This window comes from Lupinus angustifolius, chromosome LG10, assembly GCF_001865875.1.
Source record: "Lupinus angustifolius cultivar Tanjil chromosome LG10, LupAngTanjil_v1.0, whole genome shotgun sequence".
Classification (NCBI taxonomy): Eukaryota; Viridiplantae; Streptophyta; class Magnoliopsida; order Fabales; family Fabaceae; genus Lupinus; species Lupinus angustifolius.
The window spans coordinates 3,119,139-3,145,946 of NC_032018.1; the positions used below are offsets into that span (position 1 = coordinate 3,119,139).

General features: G+C 38.8%; 3 protein-coding genes and 1 long non-coding RNA gene across 4 annotated transcripts; 3 read left to right on the top strand and 1 right to left on the bottom strand.

Moving 5' to 3' along the window:
- LOC109358155 (protein SAR DEFICIENT 1-like) lies at positions 1,356-4,066 on the top strand. The gene is made up of 5 exons (XM_019602229.1): positions 1,356-1,910; positions 2,995-3,155; positions 3,264-3,458; positions 3,561-3,660; positions 3,812-4,066. The coding sequence occupies exons 1-5, from the start codon at positions 1,373-1,375 to the stop codon at positions 3,964-3,966; spliced, it is 1,149 nt and encodes a 382-aa protein (XP_019457774.1). The 5' UTR covers positions 1,356-1,372; the 3' UTR covers positions 3,967-4,066.
- LOC109358210 (LEAF RUST 10 DISEASE-RESISTANCE LOCUS RECEPTOR-LIKE PROTEIN KINASE-like 1.2) lies at positions 5,926-7,286 on the top strand. Its single transcript, XM_019602311.1, has 2 exons — positions 5,926-6,478; positions 6,624-7,286. The coding sequence occupies exons 1-2, from the start codon at positions 5,948-5,950 to the stop codon at positions 6,873-6,875; spliced, it is 783 nt and encodes a 260-aa protein (XP_019457856.1). The 5' UTR covers positions 5,926-5,947; the 3' UTR covers positions 6,876-7,286.
- On the bottom strand, positions 8,695-9,235 carry LOC109358215. Its single transcript, XR_002108931.1, has 2 exons — positions 9,120-9,235; positions 8,695-8,955 (listed from the first exon to the last, which is right to left on the bottom strand). It is a non-coding gene; the product is annotated as an uncharacterized LOC109358215 (long non-coding RNA).
- Positions 9,126-25,484, top strand: LOC109358209 (LEAF RUST 10 DISEASE-RESISTANCE LOCUS RECEPTOR-LIKE PROTEIN KINASE-like 2.4). Its single transcript, XM_019602310.1, has 3 exons — positions 9,126-10,078; positions 23,599-23,634; positions 24,260-25,484. The coding sequence occupies exons 1-3, from the start codon at positions 9,295-9,297 to the stop codon at positions 25,357-25,359; spliced, it is 1,920 nt and encodes a 639-aa protein (XP_019457855.1). The 5' UTR covers positions 9,126-9,294; the 3' UTR covers positions 25,360-25,484.

Here is a 26,808-nt window from a genome sequence, read left to right on the forward strand (position 1 = left end):
ATTCCTTTTTTTGTTATAGTTAAGTTGTTCAAATAGCAGAACTCTTATATATAACCCCCTCTTCTTTTTCAATAAGGAAAAATGTATTAAAATAAGCACAAGGGGTGTCCACCTAATATAAGAAAAAGATCAATTAATGATCTTCTTAGAACTTAGAATAATACAAACTTTTGGATCCATACACCAATTTGCAAAAGATAAGGAAGACGTGTTGTTTGTAGCATTGGTAAACCAAATTCAAGATCTAGTTTGAATTAAATCAAATAAATGCACAAAGCTTGGAGTCTTCTCGGAAAAAATCGTTTCATTTCGCATAATCTAAATAAACCAAACCACCGCAAACCAAAGCAAACGCCACAGATTAGCACTATAAACTTCATCCATTTTTCTATATATATGTGTGCTCTTCATCGATCTTTCTCAGTACTATAAACTTTACACAAACCCCTTTCACTCTCTGGTCCCTAACAGTTCATAATAATGGCTGCAAAAAGGATTTTTGATGATTCTGATCAAGGCCCGGATAAGCCAAGTGATAAAAGAATGAGACCTACAAGGCCATCTTTTGCTTCGTATGTACTATATAGCTTCTTCTAATATGTAGGGTTCATTTTGATTCCTGACTTTGCTTTTGATTTTATGCGTCAAAATTGTCACTTTTCTCATCCATCTATTTAATTCTTCTTGATAGGGTAATAGGAGAAGTGCTTATGATGAAAAACATGGAGAACTTTCTCTCAAACTTGGAACCTTTGCTCAAAAGAGTGGTAAGTCATTGTTTAAGCATATATTTTCTTAAGTCATTGCCGATAAAAAAAATGGTAGAAAAGAAAAAGAAAAAGAAAACTAGCAATACAAGACGCATCCTCTCTACCTTTAAATGGATTGAATAAGTGTAAGCATAGGTGGTGTAATTATTTTGATATACAAATAACATATTTCTGGGAAGCTACTAAGCTTATCCACAAGATTAATTAACGTATATGGATGGAGATCTGCTATTTCCAAGCATGTCACGAAGTCTGTCTTTAACCAATTGTAATAAAACAAAAATTAATAAAATCATGAATATTTAATTTTTTTAATTGATATGACATAATATGATTGGTTTATAACAAACTTTAACACTTACTTTGTACGTGACAATAGATCATTGTCCTACTATATACAAGGGTAAGTGCTGTTTGCACATGAACTATACCAGGCCTCGATTTGATAGTAACAACAAATCATCCCAGACCTATATAAGAGTCACGTCTTTGTACAACTTGACTTGAACTTAGCATTAACTTAAGTTGTTCATTTGATTTAGTTTTTTCATGAAAGTTTACACAATTCATTTTGTTAGGTAAGTGAAGAGGTGGAGAGAGTCATGAGACAATGTTGTCAACCACCACCACCACCCATGACTAGGCCTCATTCATCAAGAATCCAATCAATTGAAAATCAATCAACAAGCCTTCAACTCACCTTCAACAAAAACCTTTCACTCCCTATCTTCACAGGTAGTAAAATACTAGACCCTAATGGAGACCACATCAATATAATTCTTGTGGACAAAACTAACGGCCAAATCACAAGCCTCTCTCATCCCATCAAACTAGAGATTGTGGTTCTTGATGGAGATTTCCAAAGTGATAATAGTGAAGCTAATTGGACTAGTGACCAATTCAACAACCACACAGTGAAGGAGAGAAATGGGAAGAGACCATTGCTTGCTGGAGAATTGAACTTGACCATGAGGGATGGGATTGCACCAATTGAGGACTTAGAGTTCACAGATAACTCTAGTTGGATAAGGAGTAGGAAGTTTAGGGTCGCCGTGAGGGTGGCTGCCGGAGTGAATCACGGTGTTCGGATTCGTGAGGGCATGACTGAAGCATTTGTTGTTAAGGATCACCGTGGAGAATGTAAGTTTTCAAAACTTCATATTGTAGATTTTTTGTTTACACCATTTATTTCCTTCTTTATTGTTGATTTTGTCTTCACTAAATCTATATCCTTGAATGAAAGACAGAATCAACAAATGAAAATGAGGGTAAGAGAAAGTTGATCAATATAAATGGATCTCTTCTCATTTTGCAAGTCTTCTTAGGATATTTCTTGCTCTTAAATTTGTGTGCACATATGTTTACATTTTTTTTATCAGAATTGTTAGTTTTTTTTATCAGAAATACACGAGGTAATTAAGAAGAATTACATTAGCAGTTCAGATGTTTAAATTAACTGTGAATTTTTCTCGTTTTGGTTGTTGATGAATCATTGTTTTCGTTGTATCACTTATATGAATGCATGTCCTCTCAATCTCATATATAATCATATTGTAGGTAAGCATCTTATTTTTGATACTATCAATGATATTTTTTATGTATAAGGAATTAATCATTTTTAGGTGTATGATTACTCCTCTTAACAAGAGTCACTTACAAGAATTAAATCTTGACATATTGATCTTTCTATGAATCTAATAAGGTTTTGTATCATTAGACTAATAAAAGTGAAATATTTGATATATTAAAATTGATTACTGTGTTTTTTAATACAACTCATTTATTTATACAAAAATTATGATAATTTTTTGGGCTAAATATGTTTTGGATCCCTTAGTTCATATCATTGCATATACTTCCAACTAGAAAGGACATAGATATTTTTCACCCTTCAGATCAATCAAACATCCTATCTTTTTGTTTCCTTTTGATTTGTTTGAACATCCTTTATGGTGAATGGAAAATGAAATTGTTGGTCAAGGTCAAGTTATTTAATCATTTAGTGTGGAATCAACAGAAAATAAAGAAGCAAGTTTCAAGTAGAAAATATTTTAAACTGGTGCCATAATCTCACATTCTTATGTTAATCTTAATTTGACCTGGAGTTAATGTCTATAGCTGCACCTAATTTTTGTTTACTACTGGAAGAAATTTATTCTTTGTGTATTATATAACGATATATGCATTTTATGTCATATTAATTTTTGTTTTTGTACATTTGAAGTGTACAAAAAACACCACCCACCAATGCTTCATGATGAAGTGTGGCGCCTAGAAAAGATTAGGAAAGATGGAGCTTTCCACAAAAAACTGTGCTCAGAAGGGATCAAAACAGTGCAAGACTTTCTCAAATTATCAGTTATTCATCATCATAAGTTAAGAAAGGTATTTACTTCATTATCTTACATTTTATTGATCAGACCCAAAAACATATATATATATTCTTATTTGCTACAAAGTTACTTATTTATTGTGGTATGATCATGGAACCAGATCTTAGGCATTGGAATGTCAGAAAAAATGTGGGACATCACAATGAAGCATGCAAGAACCTGTAACATGGGTAGCAAGATCTATATCTACAGTGGATCTCATTTCACTATTTTTCTGAATCCAATATGCCAATTAATTAGAGCTGATATCAATGGCCAGACTTTTACCGCTAGAGAAATGAGCAACATGAATAGGGTGTGATGATATTTCTACAAATGACTGAATTTCTAGATTATAATATATGCTAGATTTTAATACTCTAATCATTTTAATGGATCTTGTTATCTATTTTTGCAGAGCTACATAGAAAAATTGGTGAGAGAAGCATATGCTAGTTGGCATAGTTTGAAGATTGTTGATAGAGTTTTGAATGATAACATTGATTTGTTTACACAAGGTATATTCAAATAATTAACCATGATAGAAATAAGTTAATTCAATTTTAAACTTGCTGTACATCATTTTATATATATTTTCCAAAAGTTCAAATTTTGTATTTAACAAGTTGATAATTCAATTTGATATTGACGTGAAGTTTAACTAAATAGGTAATCAAACTGTGGAGCAAATTCCAAACAACCATGCAACAGCAGTATTAACATATGATCAAAATGATTATTATGGTGACAAATCTGCAGTGGTTAATGCCAGTATGTACCAAGAAATAACAATGCACAAATGTGATGTTGCGACTGGTCACTGAATCAAACTTATGCCACACCAAAATTCGGGAATGGCATTCTTCCTTATGGGTTATGGCTTGATTGTCTTATCACCTAGATCATATGTCTCAAATGTTGCCTTCAATTCCTATCCTAAACCAATCAAATTTTAACAAATAATCTAAAAATGTTACTTTATTTTTATTTTTATTTCTGTGACAATATCTGATTAGTTTGAGATAAAGAATGTGACACCCCTCATAGTTAGATGGCATTTGGTGTACCAAAAGTTCACTCAACGTGTATATTATATATAAGGAGAGATCCACTTACTCCAAAAGTAAGTTTTTTAAATTTACTCCCCATCCTAGCCATCAATTATATGGAAATCCAATGGTTTGAATTAATGAGCAGATCTAAACCATTAGATGTCTATAAAATTGATGGTTAAGATGTGAAGTAAATTTAAAAAAGTACTCTTGGAATAACTGGATTCCTCCTCATTATATATATATATATAGGCATAGTACTTGCAAATATGTGTAAGAATAAGAAGTCTGAAAAAATTATTGCATGAGTGTAAGTGGTGTGCCCGTAATTACTGTTTCCATGCAAAAAAAGAGTTCAGGAGCGTTAGTAGTGAAGTTCTTCGCTTTGTAAATATAGAGTTTAGCAATCATGTAAAAATGCGTGATGTGTTGTAAGTTGCAGCATAACATGAACATCTGTAATGTGATCTAATTAGGATAAGACTCTTGCGTGAGAAAAGTTGTTAAACAAAAGGATATATTATTATTACTGTATTAATCCTAGCCTTAATTTTTTACTGTATTAATAAAATTATGGAGTGTGGATCGTCAACCTAAATCACCCACATTTTGTACATCTGTTGTCCCACACTTTGTATCACTCCATGTACCATGAGTTTGTGATTAATCAAAAAAATATATATTTAAGTTAAAATTTAATGTCTCTCTAATACAGATTTTGCCAATAAAGGATTATACATGGCTTCTTCACATTCATTCAATAAAGAAAAAAACCGGATGAACTGATACCACCTATAAATCATTTGGTCTGGTTGATTTGTTTGATCAAGAATATGCCAATGAAGCCAAATGAAGTAGTGTTAGGGCCATTGCTTGCTGCCAATGAAGCCAAATCATTTTTTTTGTTATATAGTACTAGTGTAAGAAGATGTGAGTAAAATTACCAACGATTTAAACTCAGATATTTTTTTGTTAATTTTCTTTTGGTGTTTTAAAAATAAGGTAACACTTATGATTTTTCTTTCTGCCATTCCTAACTTCCCATATGAAACAGATACATAGATAGAGAAATAGGAAACTTACAAACACTTTCCTTGGCGACTTTTTTTTATGTCTTTTCTTAGTCAACAACATTATCTCCTTCCTTTCTCTTGCTCCTTATAATGAATATTATGCATTTTCAATCATTCATTGAATAAAACTCAGAAACCTCTTTCATATATCAGTATTCAACTTTGTGTACCAATATATTATATTCACTTTAACTTCAACCCCTTAAACTTGTTACAATGAAGGAACACATCCCCTTATTATTCCTCTCTTCATTCTCCTTCTTACTATTAACCACTTTGCCAAAATCCAATTCTCAAGAACAAGAATCAACAACGAAATACTCTAATTGTACCAAGCCATTCAACTGTGGATCAATTGTCCCATTTTTTGTATCTCATTGTATCCCAATCCAATGAGAGTTTGATACATAATGGAAAAAAAAAGAAAGAATTTTACATATAACTACAACTACTTACAATATTAGAATAAATCCTGCTGTCAGCAACTTAGCAGATAGATTCTTTTCCCACTGGTCATCTTACTAATTCAATAAAAAACTAAACAATCAACTGCAATGAAATTTCCTTTGACTGCCTCACCAATAGAGGGAAAAAACATATAGCTATATATGTAAGAATGGTTACAATCAAAATCCCTACCCATAATACTAGTTCTACATTTATTTCAACATACACTACTCATGTTAAAACCCTTGTACTTCCTTTTTGCACTCTCCATCACCCTCATGACATGTTATGCCAATAACTCCAATGATACATCATGTCCTTCTCATGATTGTGGTAACGGAGTTCCAATCCGTTACCCTTTTTGGCGACGATCCATCACCACAACCACTACCACCACCGCTTGCGGTTATCCGGATTTTGGCCTTGAATGCTCAAATGATGGCCAACCCATCTTCAAGCTACCAACAAGCACATATTATGTGAAAGATATAAACTATGAAACAAATTCTATTACCCTTGTTGACATGGATATAGTGAACCAATCATGTCCAAGGGCAAAAAACAATATTTCCCTAGAAACTTTTCCTTTGGTTTATAGCCCTTTGGATTTAAATATAAGTTTCTATTTTAATTGTAGTTCTTCTTACACTTCATCGGCAGATCCTATAAGCTGCATGAAAAATAGTGAGAGGAAGCAATCTTTTGTGTATTTTTCAGGGAATGAAACTGATGACTATGACTGGCATGCGTATTGTCAAGAAAAGGTTTCTAACATACTAAATTTGAAATTTGAAACATGTAGATTAAGAAATTGTGAAAACCATATTTATACATAAGTGACTTTTTAACTAAGAAGATCCTAGAAGTATATCTATAATTAATTAACTATTACTTATCTTCCTCTAACAGATTGTGGTGACAGTGCTAAAGAATGATCATGAGATCCAAAGTGGTGGTTTGATAACTGGGTTTGGTGCTGCTATGAACAATGGGTTTGTGCTAGATTGGATGAAAGCTGGAGAATGTGCTGAGTGTGCGGGTTCTGGTGGGTTTTGTGGATACGATCAAACTAATAATCAATTCATGTGCATATGCAAATATGATAGTATTCTTGCCAAAAGTTGCAAGAAAGGTATGTACACTAAAATTTCAGCTTCTTGAATAGTGTTCAGAGTTTTTGTGCATCCTATCACATGTATAATATTCAAACACATAAGCATTCATCAATTGATTTGTTAGAATAATTTGCTTATTGAGGTTCAAAGATTATTACATGTAGATTAATTAACTACATGGCTTGATTAGATTTTGTGGTTCGATTTTGATGCTTTATTATATTAATCAACGGTTGCACCAGTGGAGATAGTATATTGAAGTTTGCTTCTTCATTAGTATCTAAAGTATTTTTATATCATAATTGCTTTCTGAATATTTCAAGTTGTTGTATTTCTAGTTGTCCCCTTATTCTGTATATGAAAATTATTAAATTAGTTTGGTAATACAGTGGATTATAAGTAACAGGTTAGGGCCTAATAAAAAATGCATGCATACTTTTATATTAGTGTGCGTATTATTCAACTCTGTATAATATAGAAAATTGCACCTGAAAGAAGGCACTACTATACTTTATCCTTTCTAAGTAGGGTGCAATTTATGTCTCAAAACTCATTATTCTTTGGGCTTGTTCTCCATTTTGTTAGGCTTGAGTTTAAAAGGTGTAATAGATGGATTTCAGTCATTATTGGATCATTAAGATGCATTATTGAACTTTTATTTTTATTTGTTTATTAAAAATAACATGACAAGTTTAGCCTTATAAGACTCAAATATATAGATCCTTAAATTTTCTATTAACATTTTTAATTTTTCTAGCTCTGCTAGTTTTTGGAGAGCTCTGATGATTTTTCCACATGTTCAAGTCATAGATGTATTATTATCATTTCTTTTAAGTATATTTCACTAATACATTTGCTATTTTTAATATATATTTTTATTTTAGATCATTCATCCGAAGCAGCATACTTATACATACAACACTTAACTTACGTTGTAGTTGACATTTATCTCCTAACATTCAATAACATAAATAGAGTTTCTTTTGTTGTTTTTGTATATTTTTTTTCCTTTTAACTAAAATGTACTTTTGGTCACAAATAAGACATTTGAATGCTTTTTTCCATTTGTCATTCATGAATAATTATTAGAAAATAACTCAGTAATTTATTTTCAAGCTCAATTGAGTGATTAATAATTTTAAATTGGATTATATCATTAATATTACAATTTTTCGGTAATTTATAAATTAACATATTCTTACACCTTTTTACTGACACTGACATTCCCTTTTATACTTTATCTTTCTCTCATCACATTATTAATCACATCCTATAGAAATACAAATAACAAAATGTGGCGCATTATAAAATAAAAACGTGGCGGTATCATTTATATAAATAAGACGAAGTACTTGAAACCAGACTCCTTTTTCTAGTATAAAAAATGGAAAATGCTCAGTAAGATAATTTATTTTTGTTTTTAAAAAATAAACAGAGACAATAATAAGAAAAAAAACCAGAAAGTTCATTGGATGACATATATCTCGTTTTCTATCATGTTTAACTTATACTTTTCTAATTTTTTGAAATACGAGTCAATAAAAAATGTGTGGCTATTATATATGCTCTAAAAAAATATATGCCAAATGATGATGAAAACGATTGAAGGAAAAAAATATTGCTTGAGAATAAATGCACTGCATTGACCAAGGATAATTAGAACTATTGAAATGGTAGGTATTGATATTTGGAGAAAGACCAACACATAAAAGAATCATGGAAATTGAAATCAATGACTAAAATTATTTGGACTGTGGAATCATGGAATAAAAATCACTCATATTAGTCACACATTTACACTTCATGACCTTATATTTTCATTATTTTTTATCATCCTATTACAGTGTGTCTTACCTTCTTTTTAGTGCTGAGTTACTTACCTCACATTTTACATACTGATACTCTAGTTTTGTTATATAATAATACTAGTATAAGAAGATGTGAGTAAAATTACCAAATGATTTAAACTCAGATATTTTTTTGTTAATTTTCTTTTGGTGTTTTAAAAATAAGGTAACACTAAATCTTTTGTCTTTCTGTCATTCCTAACTTCCCATATGAAACAGAGACATAGACAGAGAAATAGGAAACTTACCAACACTTTCCTTAGACACTAATCTTTATGTCTATTCTTATTATAGAGATTATTTGTTCCAAATTGTATCTCACCCACTTTGTGTCCCAAGTTAATCATTATTTTTTATTTAAAATAAATTTTTTAATCATGTATCAATATATGATTGACTTAATACAAAGAATGAAACAACGTTTGATACCCGTGATCCTATACCTATTCTTAGTCAACAACATCATCTCCTTCCTTTCTCTTACTCCTTATAATGAATATTATGCATTTTCAACCATTCATTGAATAAAACTCAGAAACCTCTTTCATATATCAGTATTCAACTTTGTGTACCAATATATTATATTCACTTTAACTTCAACCCCTTAAACTTGTTACAATGAAGGAACACATCCCCTTATTATTCCTCTCTTCATTCTCCTTCTTACTATTAACCACTTTGCCAAAATCCAATTCTCAAGAACAAGAATCAACAACGAAATACTCAAATTGTACCAAGCCATTCAATTGTGGATCAGTGTCCAGAATCGTCTTTCCCTTCTGGGATGATGTAGAACGACCTCGTTACTGTGGCGGCAGAGATGAATTCAAGCTCAGTAACTGTATTGATCCATACCCTTTACTTCATATTAACTCACAGCAATTCCAAGTGATTAATATTAACTTCTTGAGTTATACGATGAAAATGGTGCGAAAAGATGTTGACTATGAAAGTTGTGATCATCCTTTATCCAACAATACTCTGTCCCCAACTCTGTTTCAGTATACCCAAAACGTGGATAACATCACCGTTTTCTACGATTGTCACTATAATGTTTCCTTCCCAAAAAACTTCACTTGCTTGGCAAATTACCACGGCGAGTATGTATTCTACGGTAAAGTGAACGAAATTTCCAAGCTTGAGGAGAGATGTGAGAATCGTAGCATAGTGCAAGTCTTGCTGAGCGCTCCTCTTGAACCTAGTGATGATTTTTATGCTCTGAAAGAAGTGGTGGAAAAAGGGTTTGAGGTGAGTTATGATACTATTGAAGAAGATGCTTTGAATTGTAAGAGATGCAGGGACAGTGATGGAGCTTGTGGGAGGATAGATATTGATCAATATCAATTTTCATGTCATTGCCCTGATGGATCTCAATCTTCTTCACAATGTCAAATTCACACAAGTATGATTTCTTTCTAACTATATTAGGAGTTAGGTCTTCCTATCTATCTTTTACCCAATCTCATCTCAAGATATGATTTAAACTATGAAGTAGTGTTTTAAATTGTAGTATGCACCGTAATTCCATAATTGATCCATACCCTTTACTTGTGTTCTACCACGAAGTAATCCAAGTCATGTGAGGCTCGTACAGAGTCTCCCAACATGCTCGCCCAACATCCTGGCAGACTGGGTGCAACTGTTCCTACCCGGCGATCCAAAGACCAATATGCTTGGTCGCCGAGGTAGGTCTCGCGTGGTTGGCCCGCAAGAATTGACCTTGGAGACACTTCCTGACATACCGTCTGTACCTCACCAACCCAGCTGCCAACACGGCAGACAGACGACAGAACGGCTACCAAACCAGCCACAGGCTAAGAGACAAGATAGCGCAGCAGAGTACCGTCCTGGCGGACCGCCTAACACGGAAAAAGCAGCCCCCGACAATACTTTTGGTCGGCTACGTGCTACACTACCTGCCAAAAACCCAAAGTCAACTCTCCCTATAAATAGAAGTCTCTACCAACGGGAAGAATCTTAATCTCTCTACTCTCTAGCATTACTTATTTTATTGCTCTCTCTCCTCATATTCTCATATTCTCATGCACTTATCACCAAGTTCATATACTGACTTCATCGTCAGAGAACATTTTCAGGTACCTCCACCGGCGGTCCAACTCTTCTACATCATCCTGCTACATTGACTTTCTTCCTCCTCTCCATCCTTAGCAACCGATCAACTATCATTATGTACATTTGTGTTCTAGGAAAGAACATTGGTGCCGTCTGTGGGGACCCACACCATGGTGACTACCAGAAACCGAGCTCTATCTACCAGCCAAGTTGACCCTGCACCAAGACAACCATCCCATCAGGCCAGCCGAAGTCACCATACCACTCCAGAACAACAACCAACCACCCAACACCTCCTCCAGATGCTCGAACGCCAAGAGCGGCTCATCCAGCAATAGGCCGACGTAATACAAGAACTTCGCCAATTTAAGATAAACCATGGCGATCACTCGGAGCGCCCTATTCACGAAAGTAACCGGGAAGAGTCAGTGAGCGAGTCCCACCTATTATCCCAACCAATCCCGCACCACTCCTGCGGTGCTAGACATCCCTTTACACCTACCATTATGGCCTACCCATTACCCTCACACTTCACCCGTCCCACAAATATGGACCAATACGATGGTACGGCGGACCCCCAGGATCACCTTGACGCTTTCGAGGCTTCCATGTTATTTCACGGGGCGACCGACCCAATCATGTGCAGAGCCTTCCCCCTGACTCTTAAAAAGGCGGCTTTCCAATGGTTCACTCGTTTGACTCCAAACAACATCAACACATGGGAAACTCTATCTTTAGCCTTCAACACAAGATTCACGGCAAGCAAAGAGCAACCCAGGTCGTCGTACACGCTGTCTGGAATTCGCCAAGGACCTAATGAATCCATCCGGGCGTATCTGGATCGGTTTAATACCGAGGCCATGAAGGTACGTACTCTAAGCCCTGAGGTCGCAGTGCACGTCCTCGTTATGGGACTTCAAGAAGGTCTCTTCCGCACAGAGTTAGCCAAGTACACCGATCTTACAATGGAAGACCTTCGCTCCAAAGCCCAACAATTCATCAATCTGGAAGAAACCCACCATATCCACACCCACACCGAGCCCCAAATACATCACCCATCACGGGAAGCCAAACGGCCAAGACTCCACGACCACCCCCACGACCTACCCTCACTACCTAAAAAGGCCAAATACTCCACATATACCCCTCTGAACGCCAACCGCTCAAGGATTCTGTAGGAGGTCCTCTTCACCCACCTCGTCCAACTTCCCCGCCCACGCCCTACCAAGCCAGGCCCACAAGACCGATCCAAATACTGTGACTATCACAATATGTTTGGCCACCTGACCAATGATTGCACACAACTCTGTGACACCATCGAGGATCTCATCCAGGCTGGTCATTTACAACGGTTCATCGCAGGCTTGGAACAACGTCGGCGATCGCCACAACATCGTCGACCCGAGTCTTCGAAAAGGCGGTCCCCTCCTCAATTTCAGCAACAACACCCTACCCCACGACCTCAAGCGGATAGGCACGTGCAGACAACCGAAGACCAATGAGCCCAGTTGATATTAACACTATTTTAGGAGGCTTTGCCGTCGGAGGCACCTCCAGGTCAACCCATAAGAAGTATGTGCAGGAGGTAATGCACGTCGCCGCCAGGAGCTCCCAGAGACAGAGCTACAGATCAACGCCCCCTATTACATCCGACGACAGCGATTATGAAGGTGTCGTCCGAGGGCACGATGACCCCCTCGTCATCACCGCCAAGCTCAATAACGAGAAGGTTAGCCACCTATTCATTGATCAGGGTAGCTCAGCTGACATTATCTTCCAGGATCTGTTTGAGAAAATGGAACTCCATGACCGCGATCTCCTGCCATATGATGGGCATTTGGTCGGATTTTCCGGTCAGGGAATCACCCCCAGGGGTACGTGGAGATTTGGCTAATGATCGGCGACCACCCTATGAGTAGGACGGTCCAGATAAAGTTCTTGGTCGTCCAGTGCGATTCAGAATACAAAGCCATTATTGGCCGACCAACTTTGAACAGGCTTGAAGCGATCGTCTCTACGCCCCATCTATGCATGAAGTTCCTCTCAATCAGCCTCCAAGTCTGCACAGTGAAAGGGGATCAGCACTCGGCTCGCAGTTGCTACCAGATGAGCCTCCGCCCCCACTTCAGCAAACAACACGCCCCCTCCCCTCCAAAAGACCTTGGGAGCGTGCATATGGTAGAACTGGATGTCCGGGCGGACGAAGGAGACTTTCGACCACAACCATAGGGGGAAAAAACAACTCTGCAGCTAGGCTAGTCCTCAAGACACGTAGTCTATCTTGGCAGCACCCTTCCGCCAAGTCAAAGGTTGAGGCTGGAGGCATCTTTGAAGGCGAACTAGGACCTCTTTGCCTGGTCAGCAGCAGACATGCCTGGTATAGATCCTTCCTTTGTCTGCCATCGACTAACGACAAAACAAGGTGCTAAGCCGGTGGCGCAAAGAAGGCGAAAAATAGGGACTGATAGGACCAAGGAGGTCACCTTGAAGGTTGTCGAGTTGCTAGAGGCGGGTTTCATCCGCGAAATCACCTACACCACTTGGTTGGCGAATGTTGTGTTGGTGAAGAAGCCTTCTGGGAAGTGGCGGATGTGCGTGGATTACACGGATCTCAATAAGGTATGCCCTGAAGACCCTTATCATCTTCCTAATATTGATCATTTGGTGGATAATTCTTCAGGCTATCAGTACTTGTCCTTCATGGACGCATATTCCGGGTACAATCAGATTCCGATGTACCCTCCCGACTAGGAGAAAACAGCGTTCATCACAGATCAGGCCATCTACTGCTACACCATCATGCCTTTTGGGTTGAAAAATGTTCTGGGGCGACTTACTAGAGAATGATGAGCAAGGTGTTTGCCTGGCAGATTGGAGACCACTTGGAAGTTTACATGGATGATATGATCGCCAAAAGCCTCCCCGGCGAAGATCATGTATCCGTTCTGGAAAATATTTTTCAACAACTCCGCAAGTACAACATGAGGCTCAATCCAGAAAAATGTACCTTCGGGGTGGAAGCTGACAAGTTCCTCGGTTTTCTTCTGACTAGTCGAGGGATTGAGGCAAATCCGTCCAAGTGCCAGGTGATCATCGACATGAGGAGTCCCCGCAGAAGTCAAAGAAGTTCAACAGTTGAATGGGCGACTAGCGGCACTGTCCAGGTTTCTCCCGTCCGCCGCCAAACACTCACTTCCCTTATTCCAGTTGTTGAAGAAGAGCAAGATGTTTGAATGGTCTGACAATTGCGAAGCGGTGTTCAACATTTTTAAACAATATTTGGCCGCCCCCTATTCTCTCCAAGCCAGTGCCTAATGAGGTTTTGTATGTGTATCTGGCCGTGTCCAATGAGGCAGTCGCAACCGTGTTGATCCGAGAAACGGCAGAAGGACAAAACCCTGTCTATTTCACAAGCAAAATCCTGCAAGGCCCGCAACAGAGGTATCAGAAGCTGGAAAATGTGGCTTATGCATTATTGATAGCCACGCGAAGGTTATGCCAATACTTCCAATCTCATGCAGCCGTTGTCAGAACCAACCAACCAATCAGGCAAATCTTGCATAAACCAGAGTTGGCTGGGCGGATGATCACGTGGTCAATAGAACTCTCACAATTTGACATTCATTTCGAACCTCACATGGCGTCAAGAGCCAGGTCTTGTCTGATTTCGTGGCCGAACTGACTGCACCAGAGGGCGATCGAGAGCAGGTGTGGACTATCTTTGTCGATTGGTCTTCTAATCCAAGGGGCAGAGGAGTTGGAATTCTGCTGGAGGATGGGCAAGGGGTAACCATCGAGCATTCCCTCACCTTCACATTTCCAACCTCCAATAATTAGGCAGAATATGAGTCTTGCATCGCCGGATTACAGCTAGCAAAAGAGGTGGGCGCCCATAAGGTATTAATTTGCAGTGATTCCCAATTAGCTGTTTCCCAAATTACAAGTGCATACCAGACAAAGGATATCCTCCTCGGGAAATATCTGCTCAAAGTAAAAAAGCTCATGGCCGACTTCGATGAAGCAACCATTCAACATGTGCCCCGTGAAAGCAATGCCCGGACATATATCTTATCCAAACTCGCCAGTACCAAATGCCTCGGGAACAATCGGTCCGTCGTCCAGGGCTCAGTCTACCACCCAAGTGTCATGGCAGTGGAACAAGTGGAGATCCCAGACAAGTGGACGGGCCCATTCATCCGATACATCCTCCATGGTAACTTGCCCTCTGATTTAAAAGAGAAGCAATGATTCCTCAGATGTTGCTCTTGGTACACTTTGGTTCGAGGGACACTGTATTGGCGGGATTCACCGCCCCCTTACTTAAATGTCTTGGTCCAGAACGAACGGATTATGTCCTTAGAGAAATTCATGAAGGAAGTTGTGGGCATCACTTGGGCGCCACCTCACTCGCCAAGAAGGTGTTACGTGCTGGATACTACTGGCCCATAGTGGAAAATGACGCAGCAGACCTCACTCAAAAATACACTCGTTGCCAACTTTTCGCTGACTTCCACAAAGCCCCGCCAGAGGAATTAACCACAACACAAGCGCCTTGGCCTTTCTACAGGTGGGGTATGGACATTCTGGGACCTTTCCCTCAAGCAACGGGGCAATTGAAATTTTTGATAGTCGCCATAGATTATTTCACCAAGTAGATAGAGGCAGAAGCATTAGCCACCATCACCTCAGCAAATATCCAAAAATTCAGTTGGCGAAGCATAATCACTCGTTTCGATATCCCATCCGCCATAGTAACAGATAACGACACTCAGTTTGCCGATCGAAGGTTCCAAGAATTGTTGCCAGGCCTCCGCATTAAACAACACTTCACTTCAGTGGAGCATCCACAAACTAATGGGCAGGCCGAGGCAGCAAACAAGGTCATCTTAAAAGGTATAAAGAAGAGGCTGGACGAATCGAAAGGAAATTGGCCAGACCAACTCCATCACGTACTATGGGCGTACCGGACCATTCCCCATTCTACGACCGGTGAGTCACCATTCAACTTAACATACAGCGCGAAGGCCATGATCCCGGTCGAGATAGGAGAACCTACCTGGCGAACACTTTAGTTCAACGAGGGTGGCAATCAATCTCTCCTAAGAAACAACCTTGACGAAGTGGAAGAGATATGGGAAAGGGCTCGTTTGAGGGAAGAGATCATCAAAAATAAAACCGCGGCGAAATTTAACTCTTCGGTCGTTCCCCGCCAGTTTGATGAAGGAACTCTGGTATTAAGGAGAGCAGATATAGGACGGGTAAAAGGCAAGCTGAGACCTAACTGGGAAGGACCTTACCGCATAACCAGCAAGATCGGCAAAAGGGCATACAAACTTCAGGATTTGGCAGGAAAAGACATCCCAAGGACTTGGAACGCCGCCAACCTCCGGTTATTTTATGCCTAACCGACAAGCCCATACGCGGTTGGTCGTTCTTTTGTAATCTTTTTCAAATATATATAATAACGAGGTATTATACTTTGTGTTGTTTTGAACGATTACTTCCTACTTATGGTTTCCATATTCAACCAAGGGGCCAGTTTTCGCCCCCCTTGCCTGGTGCAATCACCCGCCCGAGACGAGGATCGTTTCCCCCTCACGGTTTTTCGCATTCACCCAAGGGGCCGGTTTCCGCCCCCCTTGCCTGGTGCAATCACCCGCCCGAGGCGCGAACCACTTCCCACTCGTGGTTTTTTACATTCATCCAAGGGGCCGGTTTTCGCCCCCTTCCCCGATGCACTCGCCCGCCCGAAGCAGGATCACTTCCCACTTCACCGAATACACTAAAGGCGATCAAATCCAGAATTAATTCCATCAAACATTCAAAGTTGTTTAAGACAAATCATTTGGCGATTGTACAAAGTCATTTTGGATACAGAATTTAAACAAAAGGCAAATCGCAAAAGCTGTTCATTCAAGAGGAACTATTACAAGATACTAAAAAAGAAAAAAAGATTACATATTGCCCCCATCTTGACCCGGAAAAGGCAACAAAGCTGGATCGTCATTTTCATCAGCTGCCAGTAGGCGCCCATCTTCCACATAAGCACCCAGCTGCATCCAAGCCCAATCAGTGCTTGGAAAAGCCAACGCCAACTGGGCCTAGGCACTCTCCCACGCCTCTACTGCGGCTTCGCCCACCAGCTTCTCCAGCTGCACATTCTCGACGCTCAACCGACCCTTGTCTTCCAGCAAAGCAGACTTTTCACCTTCAACAGCTGCCTGCCCCACCTCCAATTCCCGAACCCGGGTTTCCGGAGCCGCCTTTTCCTCCCCAGCGCCCGCACCTGCGCAAGAAGCACAACCTATTCTTGCTCAGCAGCATCAGCACGGACCTTCAAAACTGCAGCCTCCTCCTTCACACGACGCATCTCAAGATCCCGCCGCTGGAGCGCTTGATCCTTAGCACGGACCGCCCCCTCAGACTCCATCACCTGGGCGGTAAGCTTGATCTTGTCACTCTCCACACAACCCACACAGGCGGACAAGTCGGCTACCTGAGCCCTGGCGACCTCACCTAGCTTGACAAGCTCCTCATTCTCTGTAGAGTGAAGATCAACCATCCTCTGCTTCTCCGCCTCATGAAGAGACCGGAGTTTCGCCGCCGAACTATCCATGACCCGTGACTCTAAGACCCCCTCAGTCTCCACGTACTTCTGGATAGAGGCAATATAGACGGCGCTCCCTTTCATGTGCTGCAACAAGACGGACAAGGGTAACTTGTCAAAAGCCTCCTTGCTTTGGGCGTTCATAAGCGCCTGGTCAATCACTTTGGGGACAGAGATGGAGAGGCGATCTTGACTACCCCGGGAACTTTTCTTCCTGCTTGGATTGGCGGGACAATCGACGTCCACTCCAGCTTCTTGCTCAGGGGCGAGGGTCGCCGCCGTACCGGTGATCTCTTCTACCCTCGTCGGTGCAGACAGAGGAGTTTTAATAGGAGCAGCGGGAGGAACTACTTCGATAGACGCAGCAAGAGGCGGATCAGAAGCCCTTTGAGCCAACTCCTGGTCCACCAAGTCTTCTGGTTGCTCAGGAAGAGACGACTCCCTAACAGGGCGCCCCCCACTCACCGAAGCTGGCTGCACAGTTGTCCGGCTGGGAGACCCCTCAATAGGCTGAGGCACGGGAGATCCCGCCCTCTGACGTTTGGAAGCAGTGGCGTCTTTCTAAACCAGGTCGGCGACCCTCTTCAACAGCATGTTTTTCCTCAGTTTCTCGCTTATCTTGGCTTTTAGTTCGACTGCACATAATAAAAAAATCGTCAACAAAAGGATAAGGAGATACATAAAACAAACAATAAAGACAATCAACGATCGGCCCACCCACCAACAAAGTCTACTAAACCTCCACCCCCATCACGGATTGCGGCGCAAGGGAGAAGTCTTCCCTCATCTATCCAATATGTCATAGCCTCGGCGGCTTTCACCTCTTCAGGGGATAAGTCCTCAGTCTCCACCAGAAAGCCCTTGGAAGGTCGTTGATGGATGTCCCCTTTCCACGAGAACCAAAACCGCGGCACGCCAGATTTGGTAAAGCACTAGGAGTTGAATGCCTTCCTGACATTCACTCTGAAGTATCCGCCTTTCCGCTTCTTCTCATTCGATGAAAATGACGTGAATAACCCCCAACTAGGACGAGATTGGAGACACGTCCACCCATGGCGACCTTCTTTATCTTCGTCAGTATTAGTGCGATGGCCGACAGGGAACATCTAGAAGAATAACTTTAATGTGCAAGGGATGTCCGCCGCCTTGCACATGATCTCAAAAGCTCGGATGAACCCCCATGAGTTGGAGGTCAGTTGACTAGGAGCGATCTGCAAATGCTCCAAGACTTGCACGTCCCATTCCTCCAAGGGGAGGCGAAGCCCCAAACGCCGGCAGTACGCCTCGTAAAGGAAGAAGGTGTACTTATCACTCTTCTCCTCTGCAAAGTTGTAGTAGACCTTTTCCCCCGACCTAGGGGCGCTGATCTCGAAACCATGAAAAGACTTTTTGACCACATGAACGTTGAGGGGAGTCCCGTAGGGGAACGTGCTAGGAGTACCAAGCACCTTCCTATCGACCCACAAGTAGCGGGAGTCCTCCCCAGCCATCTCCGCATGAATAGACAGTTGTGGGGCCTTGGCCTTATATGTCCTCGTCGTCATGAACCTGCCATCACAAGAGTCATCAGACTCAGACCCAGAGCTGTCACTCAAAATAAACCCATACTTGGCACGCAATGATGCTAGAAAATCACCGACACCCCTCCATTGGAACCCCCACACTTCCATTTTTGGGAGGAGGGGGAACGGTGCACAACGGCTCGGGAACCTCCACCAACGCATAAGATGAGGGCAGTGGTTTTTGGAAACACGGTGGAGGTCCAGGAAGGATCTCCACATCAGAATCAGACTCATAATCACATATGTAAACCATGAGGAATGAGTATTACCTGGATTAAAGGAAGGAGTTGGAAGAAGTTGAAAAGAAATCGGAAGAAAATCACGAAGAAGAAGTTGGAAGAAGTTGAAGATCGCGGAGGATATCCAAGAAAGATGGAAATAGGTAAAAGAGGAAAAACCACGAGGCGTCCTCTATTTATAGAAAAACCTGAGCCATGGGCCCAGTGGCCAGGCCCATCCCCGTCCTCATCAGGACCGTAGGAAAACACTCAAGTACAATCCAACAGAAACCCGAAAAACAAGGAAAATTCGGCGGAAATCAAAGGTCATGCCACGTGCTGGCACTTAAATAACTAGCAGTCGCTCCCACGTCACGACAAAGTTCGGCGGACATCAAGGGTCACGGCAGGTAATGATGAAACGTCTCACCCCCAACGGGTACATTACCCAAGGTCATTAATACATGCCACGTGGTGCGAAGAACCAAAGAGACACGTCACAAAATCTCAAACAAGAAGAGCATCTAGTTGCTAGTTAGACTAACTCGTCCAGTTAGGCAATCACCAGGTCGAGGGACGTCTCTAACAGTGCTCGCCCGACACCCTGACGAGCTCAAAACAACACCTTTCAATCTCAGTTTACCAAGTCTTATACAGTTGGATCACCCAGGAAGAGGTCGTTTGAAGAACAACTAGAGTCTCCCAACATGCCCGCCCAGCATCCTGGCAGACTGGGGGCAACTGTTCCTACCCAGCGATCCAAAGACCCACATGTTTGGCCGCCGAGGTAGGTCTCGCGTGGTTGGCGTGCAAGAGTTGACCTTGGAGACACTTTCTGGCATACCATCTGTACCTCTCCAACCCACTTGCCAACACGGCAGACAGACGACAGAACGGCTACCAAACCAGCCATAGGCTAAAAGACAAGATATCGTAGAGTACGGTCCTGGCGGACCGCCTGACACAGAAAAAGCAGCCCCCGACAATACTCTTGGTCGGCTACGTGCTACACTACCTGCCAAAAGCCCAAAGTCAACTCTCCCCCTATAAATAGAAGTCTCTACCAACAGGAAGAATCTTAATCTCTCTACTCTCTAGCATTACTTATTCTATTGCTCTCTCTCCTCATATTCTCATATTCCCATACACTTATCACCAAGTTCATATACTGACTTGATCGTCGGAGAACCTTTTCAGGTACCTCCACCGGCGGGTCCAGCTCTTCTACATCATCATGCTACATTGACCTTCTTCCTCCTCTCCATCCTCAACAACCGATCAACTATCGTTCCGTACCTTTGTGTCTAGGAAAGAACAACTTGATATTAACTCACAGCAATTCCAAGTGATTAATATTAACTCCATGAGTTATACGATGAAAATGGTGCGAAAAGATGTTGACTATGAAAGTTGTGATCATCCTTTATCCAACAATACTTTGTCCCCAACTCTGTTTCAGTATACCCAAAACGTGGATAACATCACCGTTTTCTACGATTGTCCCTCTAATGTTTCCTTCCCTAAAATCTTCACTTGCTTCCCAAGTTACTACGGCGAGTATGTATTCTACGAGGAAGAAGGGAGTGAATTGAACGAAATTTCCAAGCTTGAGGAGAAATGTGAGAATCGTAGCATAGTGCAAGTCTTGCTGAGCACTCCTCTTGAACCTAGTGATGATTTTTATGCTCTGAAAGAAGTGGTGGAAAAAGGGTTTGAGGTGAGTTATGATACTATTGAAGAAGATGTTTTGAATTGTAAGAGATGCAGGGACAGTGATGGAGCTTGTGGGAGGATAGATATTGATAAATATCAATTTTCATGTCATTGCCTTGATGGATCTCAATCTTCCTCACACTGTCAAATTCACACAAGTATCCTTCTTGCTTCAAATCTTATCATATATCATTGTTAAGATTGATTTGACATGATCTCAGTGGATATAATTTGATGTGAAGTGATTTATATTTATTATACATTTATGTTAGGATTACTTTGTCTCCTATCTTTGACCTATACAATGAATATTCAATTCATCTCTTTCTTAGTTTCTTTGTTTATAACATGATATTCATTTAAACTATATTTTAAGTTATTTAATTTATTCATGTCAAAGTTTAATGGTTGAATTGTAATCCATCCATAACTTCATTTTCATGGATTTGGATGGATGAATATACAATTTATTTGATTTGATTTTTATTAAAACTAAAAACACTATTGAAGAAAATCATTATTTTAAAAACTAATATCTTCCCAAAATATTTTTTTAAATCAACTAAACGTGACAAATGGGTGGATATTTGGATTTAGATGTTAATGGATGAATGAAAAGTTATCTACCGATTCATATAAATACATTTAATCATATTTTAAGTTATCTAATCTATTCATATCCAATTTTAATGGATGAATTGTAATTCATCCAATCCATTCATGATTTTATTTTTATTGAGTTGAATGGATGAATATCTTTTCTTTTATTAGAACTAAAAATATATTGAAGAAAATCATCATTTTAAAAATTAATATCTGAACAAAACATTTTTTTAAAAACACTTTTAAAAATCAATTTTTTTAAAAAGTGATTTTTTAAACTTTTAAAAAAAATTGCAATATTCTACAAACATACGGCCGTTTTTGAGGTTCTATATATACATTTTTTAATAAATACTTATAGTGTAATATCTATGCACTTGAAATACTTTTTTTGTTTGAAGAGTTCATGATTAAATATAAATAGTGGATAATGTAGTGACAATGTATAAAACTCATATATCATATTACATACATTTTTTCTCATACTTAAGAATAAAATGTTAATATTAATTATATACACATATCCTTATAATTGATTGAATTTAATAAAATATTAAAATGATAAATTTATTTGAGTTTAGTTTTCTAAAATATTAAATGAAATTGAAAAGCAGAAAACATTATTTTTTTATTTTTGTTTTTTTGGGTGAATTATGTATCTATCCAAATGAATATATTCATGGATATCCATTGAATATTATGAATTGGTTTGAACTTATTCAGTATTAATATCATTTATTGATTTATATTAATTTAAATTCATTAGCTTTAATAAATGGATTTGGATAGAAATATGCAGAACGGCAGATTTGTAGGAATAGGTCTGCATGCTACATTAGAAGCCATTATGCAGGAGTTCTAATGTATTTTCATTGTTTTATAGTGTGGCTTGGTAGACAATTATTACTTATCAGGTGTATACTTGGTAGTTTTCTGTATAGAAACATAACTTCTTGCTGATTACAAACTTCAACTGCATGATGTGGTGCAATCGAAAAAAACTGGGTATCAAAATTTTTTGAAAATGAAGGTGAAATAGTGAAACAGTTTTTGGTCTAGGGGAGAGAAATGTAACTGAAGATGCAACACGAGATGAGGAATATATCCTCAAGATTCAATTCCCTACATCCAGCCATGAGGACATGGCTAATTTTCTAGGGGAAGGAAATGATTTGCTTGATTTGCTTGTGCAGGAAGCTCACTGGAGTAGCCTAGGTTGAGTTATAGAAGATATTGCTTGTAATACTTGGCATAGTGATAGTTAGTTAACTTTGGTAGTTAGTTAGAAGGTAGTTATTCATTTTTGGCAAGTTTATATATACTCCTCTATTTGGTACATTGTTGATTAATGAGAATGAACTCATTGTTTCTAGATTTCTCTCTTATTTTTCTTTGCATTCTTAAGATATACCTCTTCAGATCAATGCTTGATTTACTGCTGTAGATTGCATGGAGCTTAAAAATCTGACTCTATAAATTGTTAGTTGGAAGCTTACTTTATATTACAGTTACTTAACTGTAAAGATACTCCTACAATTTGTCTCATCCCCATTGGTACTTCCTACAAACTTGTTCTTATGTGCTCACAATCTTGACCGTATTCCAACATTGGTTTTTGGTTTCTTATATGATCATTTCCTATTTAGATAGTATTGTAATTTGTATTATTATACATTCATGTTTGCCTACAAATGATACCATTCCCTTTACAAATTTATTTATGGTCCGTTTGTGAGTTGATTTTTTGAGGGCAAAGGAGAGAAGGAGAAGATTCAATAGTCATGAAATACACATATGAAATGACTCATAAGCCTTCTTTTTCCATTCATCCCCCTCTAAAAATAAACTCACAAACAGACCCTTGGAAAAATATAAGATGCATATTCACTTCAACTCTTTCTTAGTTTCTCTATTTCCAACAATTATTGTATATACATGTTACTATGTTTGGGTCCTCTTCTTATCTATCTTTTATCCAATATGATTTAGAGATTGGTTTAATCTTTCAAAAGTATAGACTTCAATTCAATTAGGCTCCTAGAGTGGTAGTTAAATTGTTATTTCGCATTAGCATAATATTCTTCTTTGAGTCTGAAAACCTTTAACAAGATTACGCCACTATTATCTAACCATCTTTTCTTTGCAGGTTATCAGTGGAATTGGAAGAGGAAAGTCACCATAGGTAATAAATATAATTTCCTTTTATATTTCCTCTATCATTATTGTACATCTATCATTCTCATTGAACGGGATCCACGGTCCCAGAAAAGTTCATGTCTCATGTCCCACATCAATCAGTGTTTGCCAACAAGTCAAAAATAATACCTCAATTTATCTTTATTTTATTAAAATAATATGTTAATTCCATATATCAATATATGAATGGAATGGGGACATCAAGTTGGGACAGGTGATCCCCATCCCATTCTCATATGGTCATATCTTACAAAACAAGAGCCTCGTACACTGTATCACCCCTTATTGTATTGTCTTATATTTAAGAAAAATCTGTAACCATAACCTTTGGGAGCATAGAATTCACAACCATGATTCTTATTCTTATGACTTCAACAATTGCATTGTATCTCTTTTCTGTATGCTCCAACTTTTCCAAAAGTTAGTAATTAAGTATTTGGTGGAGGGCATTAATGGTGTCTGTCATCAGCTAAACATCGTAAGTCTCTGTGAAAATCCCAGAACTACACCTCTTGTTTATTTACTATTTTTTCTTCTCCTACACAAATTTTAATTGTATATAAGTAAAAGTTTATCAAATGTTTCTTAATTACTACTCTATATGCTAACAGGTGTTATAGCGGGGCTTTCTGGATTCATTGTATGCATCATCATCATTTGTTGTTCTAGAAGCAAGTCATCAACATGGAAAATAAACTTTTGGATGACAACAAAAGGTGACCAAGATGTTGAAGCGTTCTTAAAAAAACATGGAGATCTAAATCTGAAAAGATATAAGTTCTCAGCTGTCAAGAAAATGACCAATACCTTCAAAGAAAAACTGGGACAAGGTGGTTTTGGTGCTGTTTACAAAGGAAAACTACTCACTGGTTGTCCTGTTGCTGTAAAGATACTGAATGCATCGAAAAAGAATGGAGCAGACTTTATTAACGAGGTTGCTAGCATCAGTAGAACTTCTCACGTCAATGTTGTCGCCCTCCTTGGGTTCAGTTTTGAAGGCCAGAAAAAGGCTCTCATTTATGAGTTTATGGCCAATGGTTCCCTTGAAAAATTTGTTTATAAGAATGTGGGTGAAACCACTCCATCATTGAGTTGGGAAATTTTGAATGATATCGCCAAGGGTATAGCTCGGGGGCTGGAATACTTGCATAGAGGTTGCAACACTCGAATTTTACATTTTGACATAAAACCACATAACATTCTTCTAGATGAGAATTTCTGTCCTAAGATATCAGATTTTGGGCTTGCAAAGCTATGTCCAAGGAATGAGAGCATTATCTCTATGTCTGATGCTAGAGGAACAATAGGGTATGTTGCTCCAGAAGTATGGAATAGACATTTTGGAGGAGTTTCACATAAGTCTGATGTTTATAGCTACGGAATGATGCTGCTAGAAATGGTGGGTGGGAGGAAGAACATTAATGCCGAAGCCAGTCACTCGAGTGAGATATACTTCCCGCATTGGATATACAAAAAACTCGAGGTGAATGGTGATTTGGGACTTAATGGGGCAGTGGCCACAACAGAAGATGAGATTGCAAAGAGACTTACATTGGTGGGTTTATGGTGCATTCAAACTTTTCCAAATGATAGACCCACAATAAGTAAAGTCATAGAAATGTTGGAAGGCAACATGAATTCCTTGGAAGTGCCACCAAAACCTGTTTTGTCTTCTCCTACCAGATCAGTACCTGAATCTTCCACTACTTGAATTTAATTTTATTGCATACTAATTATATTTTCAAAATTGTACTATAAATATGGATTCTATATAATTAAGTGTACTTTCAATCATTTCAGATTTTTTGGGTTCTAATATGTTCAACTTGCAGAACATTCTCTTATAGGATTTGAATATCGCCGTATTATAGATTAAGGAACTCATACAGGGCTGACATGAAATTCCATCACTTGAATTAGCTTTTTCTATTTCTGCCTACTGGTTTACTGGCAGCATAAATTGGAGTAAAATTGAGATGCATCATATTTTGCGTGCTTATAATTTTAACTTTTAAGTATATAATTACCAATTAAACCAGAAACAATTTAACATGTTTCTTTTATGAATGGCTTTCAGACCAACTTTCTTGTTTGAACTTATGTTGTATTGATCGAAGTTGTAAGAGTCAAGTGTATCTGTTTATGCATAGTTCACATGTAAATTGTCTATGGGTTCAAGTACCCTTGTCCAAGTAGTACATTTTTGTCTTTTAAAAAATTAACATGTACAGATATATGTGCAAAAAAAACAAATAATCAAATAGCTTTACATAGATTATTTTCCACAAGCTTAAACAAATAAACACAGTTTATCATCAAAACTAAGAACCTAACAATATTGTTACTTGGGATCTTGTCTTGGAGGTCACAGTAAAGCTCTTTCTACTAATTTTGTCTAATGTGACACTTGAAAAATTCAAACATAACAAGGATTATCAAACTATTCCACCAGAGTTGGAAAGAGCACACCAAATTGTAGAAGGTATTGCAAAAAGGAGGATCTGGATTCAACATTTTTTGTGTCACGTGTCATATGATTTTTTGTGTCACGTGTCATCGTCTTCATCCAGTAATGGAGGATCCGGATTCAACATTTTCCTATTGGAAATCAGTCTCAGCCCAAAAGGTACCCCTCTAATCTATTTCATGGTCCCTTTCTCAATTTCCAAGTTGTAGACTTGTATTGGTGAAGGGTCCCCCTCAAATGCCAGGCTGCAACCATTGTGCGGTGTATAAAACTTCATCCTTAAATTCTTACGTATGATTTGGGTATAGAAAAAGACAGGGTCGTTGGGTGTTCTATTCCAAGTCTTGTGTTGCATGGAAAATTACCAGATTCTATTATTAACATCATATATTGTATACTAATTTCACAGCACCTTATACCAAAAAATGAACATTGATGAATCATATGTATAAAGAATGTGTACCCATACATGTACCACGTGTTCAGTAACAATATGATCTCATGAAATTTTGTTGCCTACTGTCCATATCCATGACTTGTAAGAATGCCAAAGCCAGAGAAATAGTTAGATTAAACTTTGAGGTTATGCATACTTTTGATTAGAAGTCCTAGTCAGATAAATTTGTTGTAGCTAGCCATGTCTAAGTGACTGAGTCTGATCAATTAGTTAGGGATCTCTGAATGATGGACCTC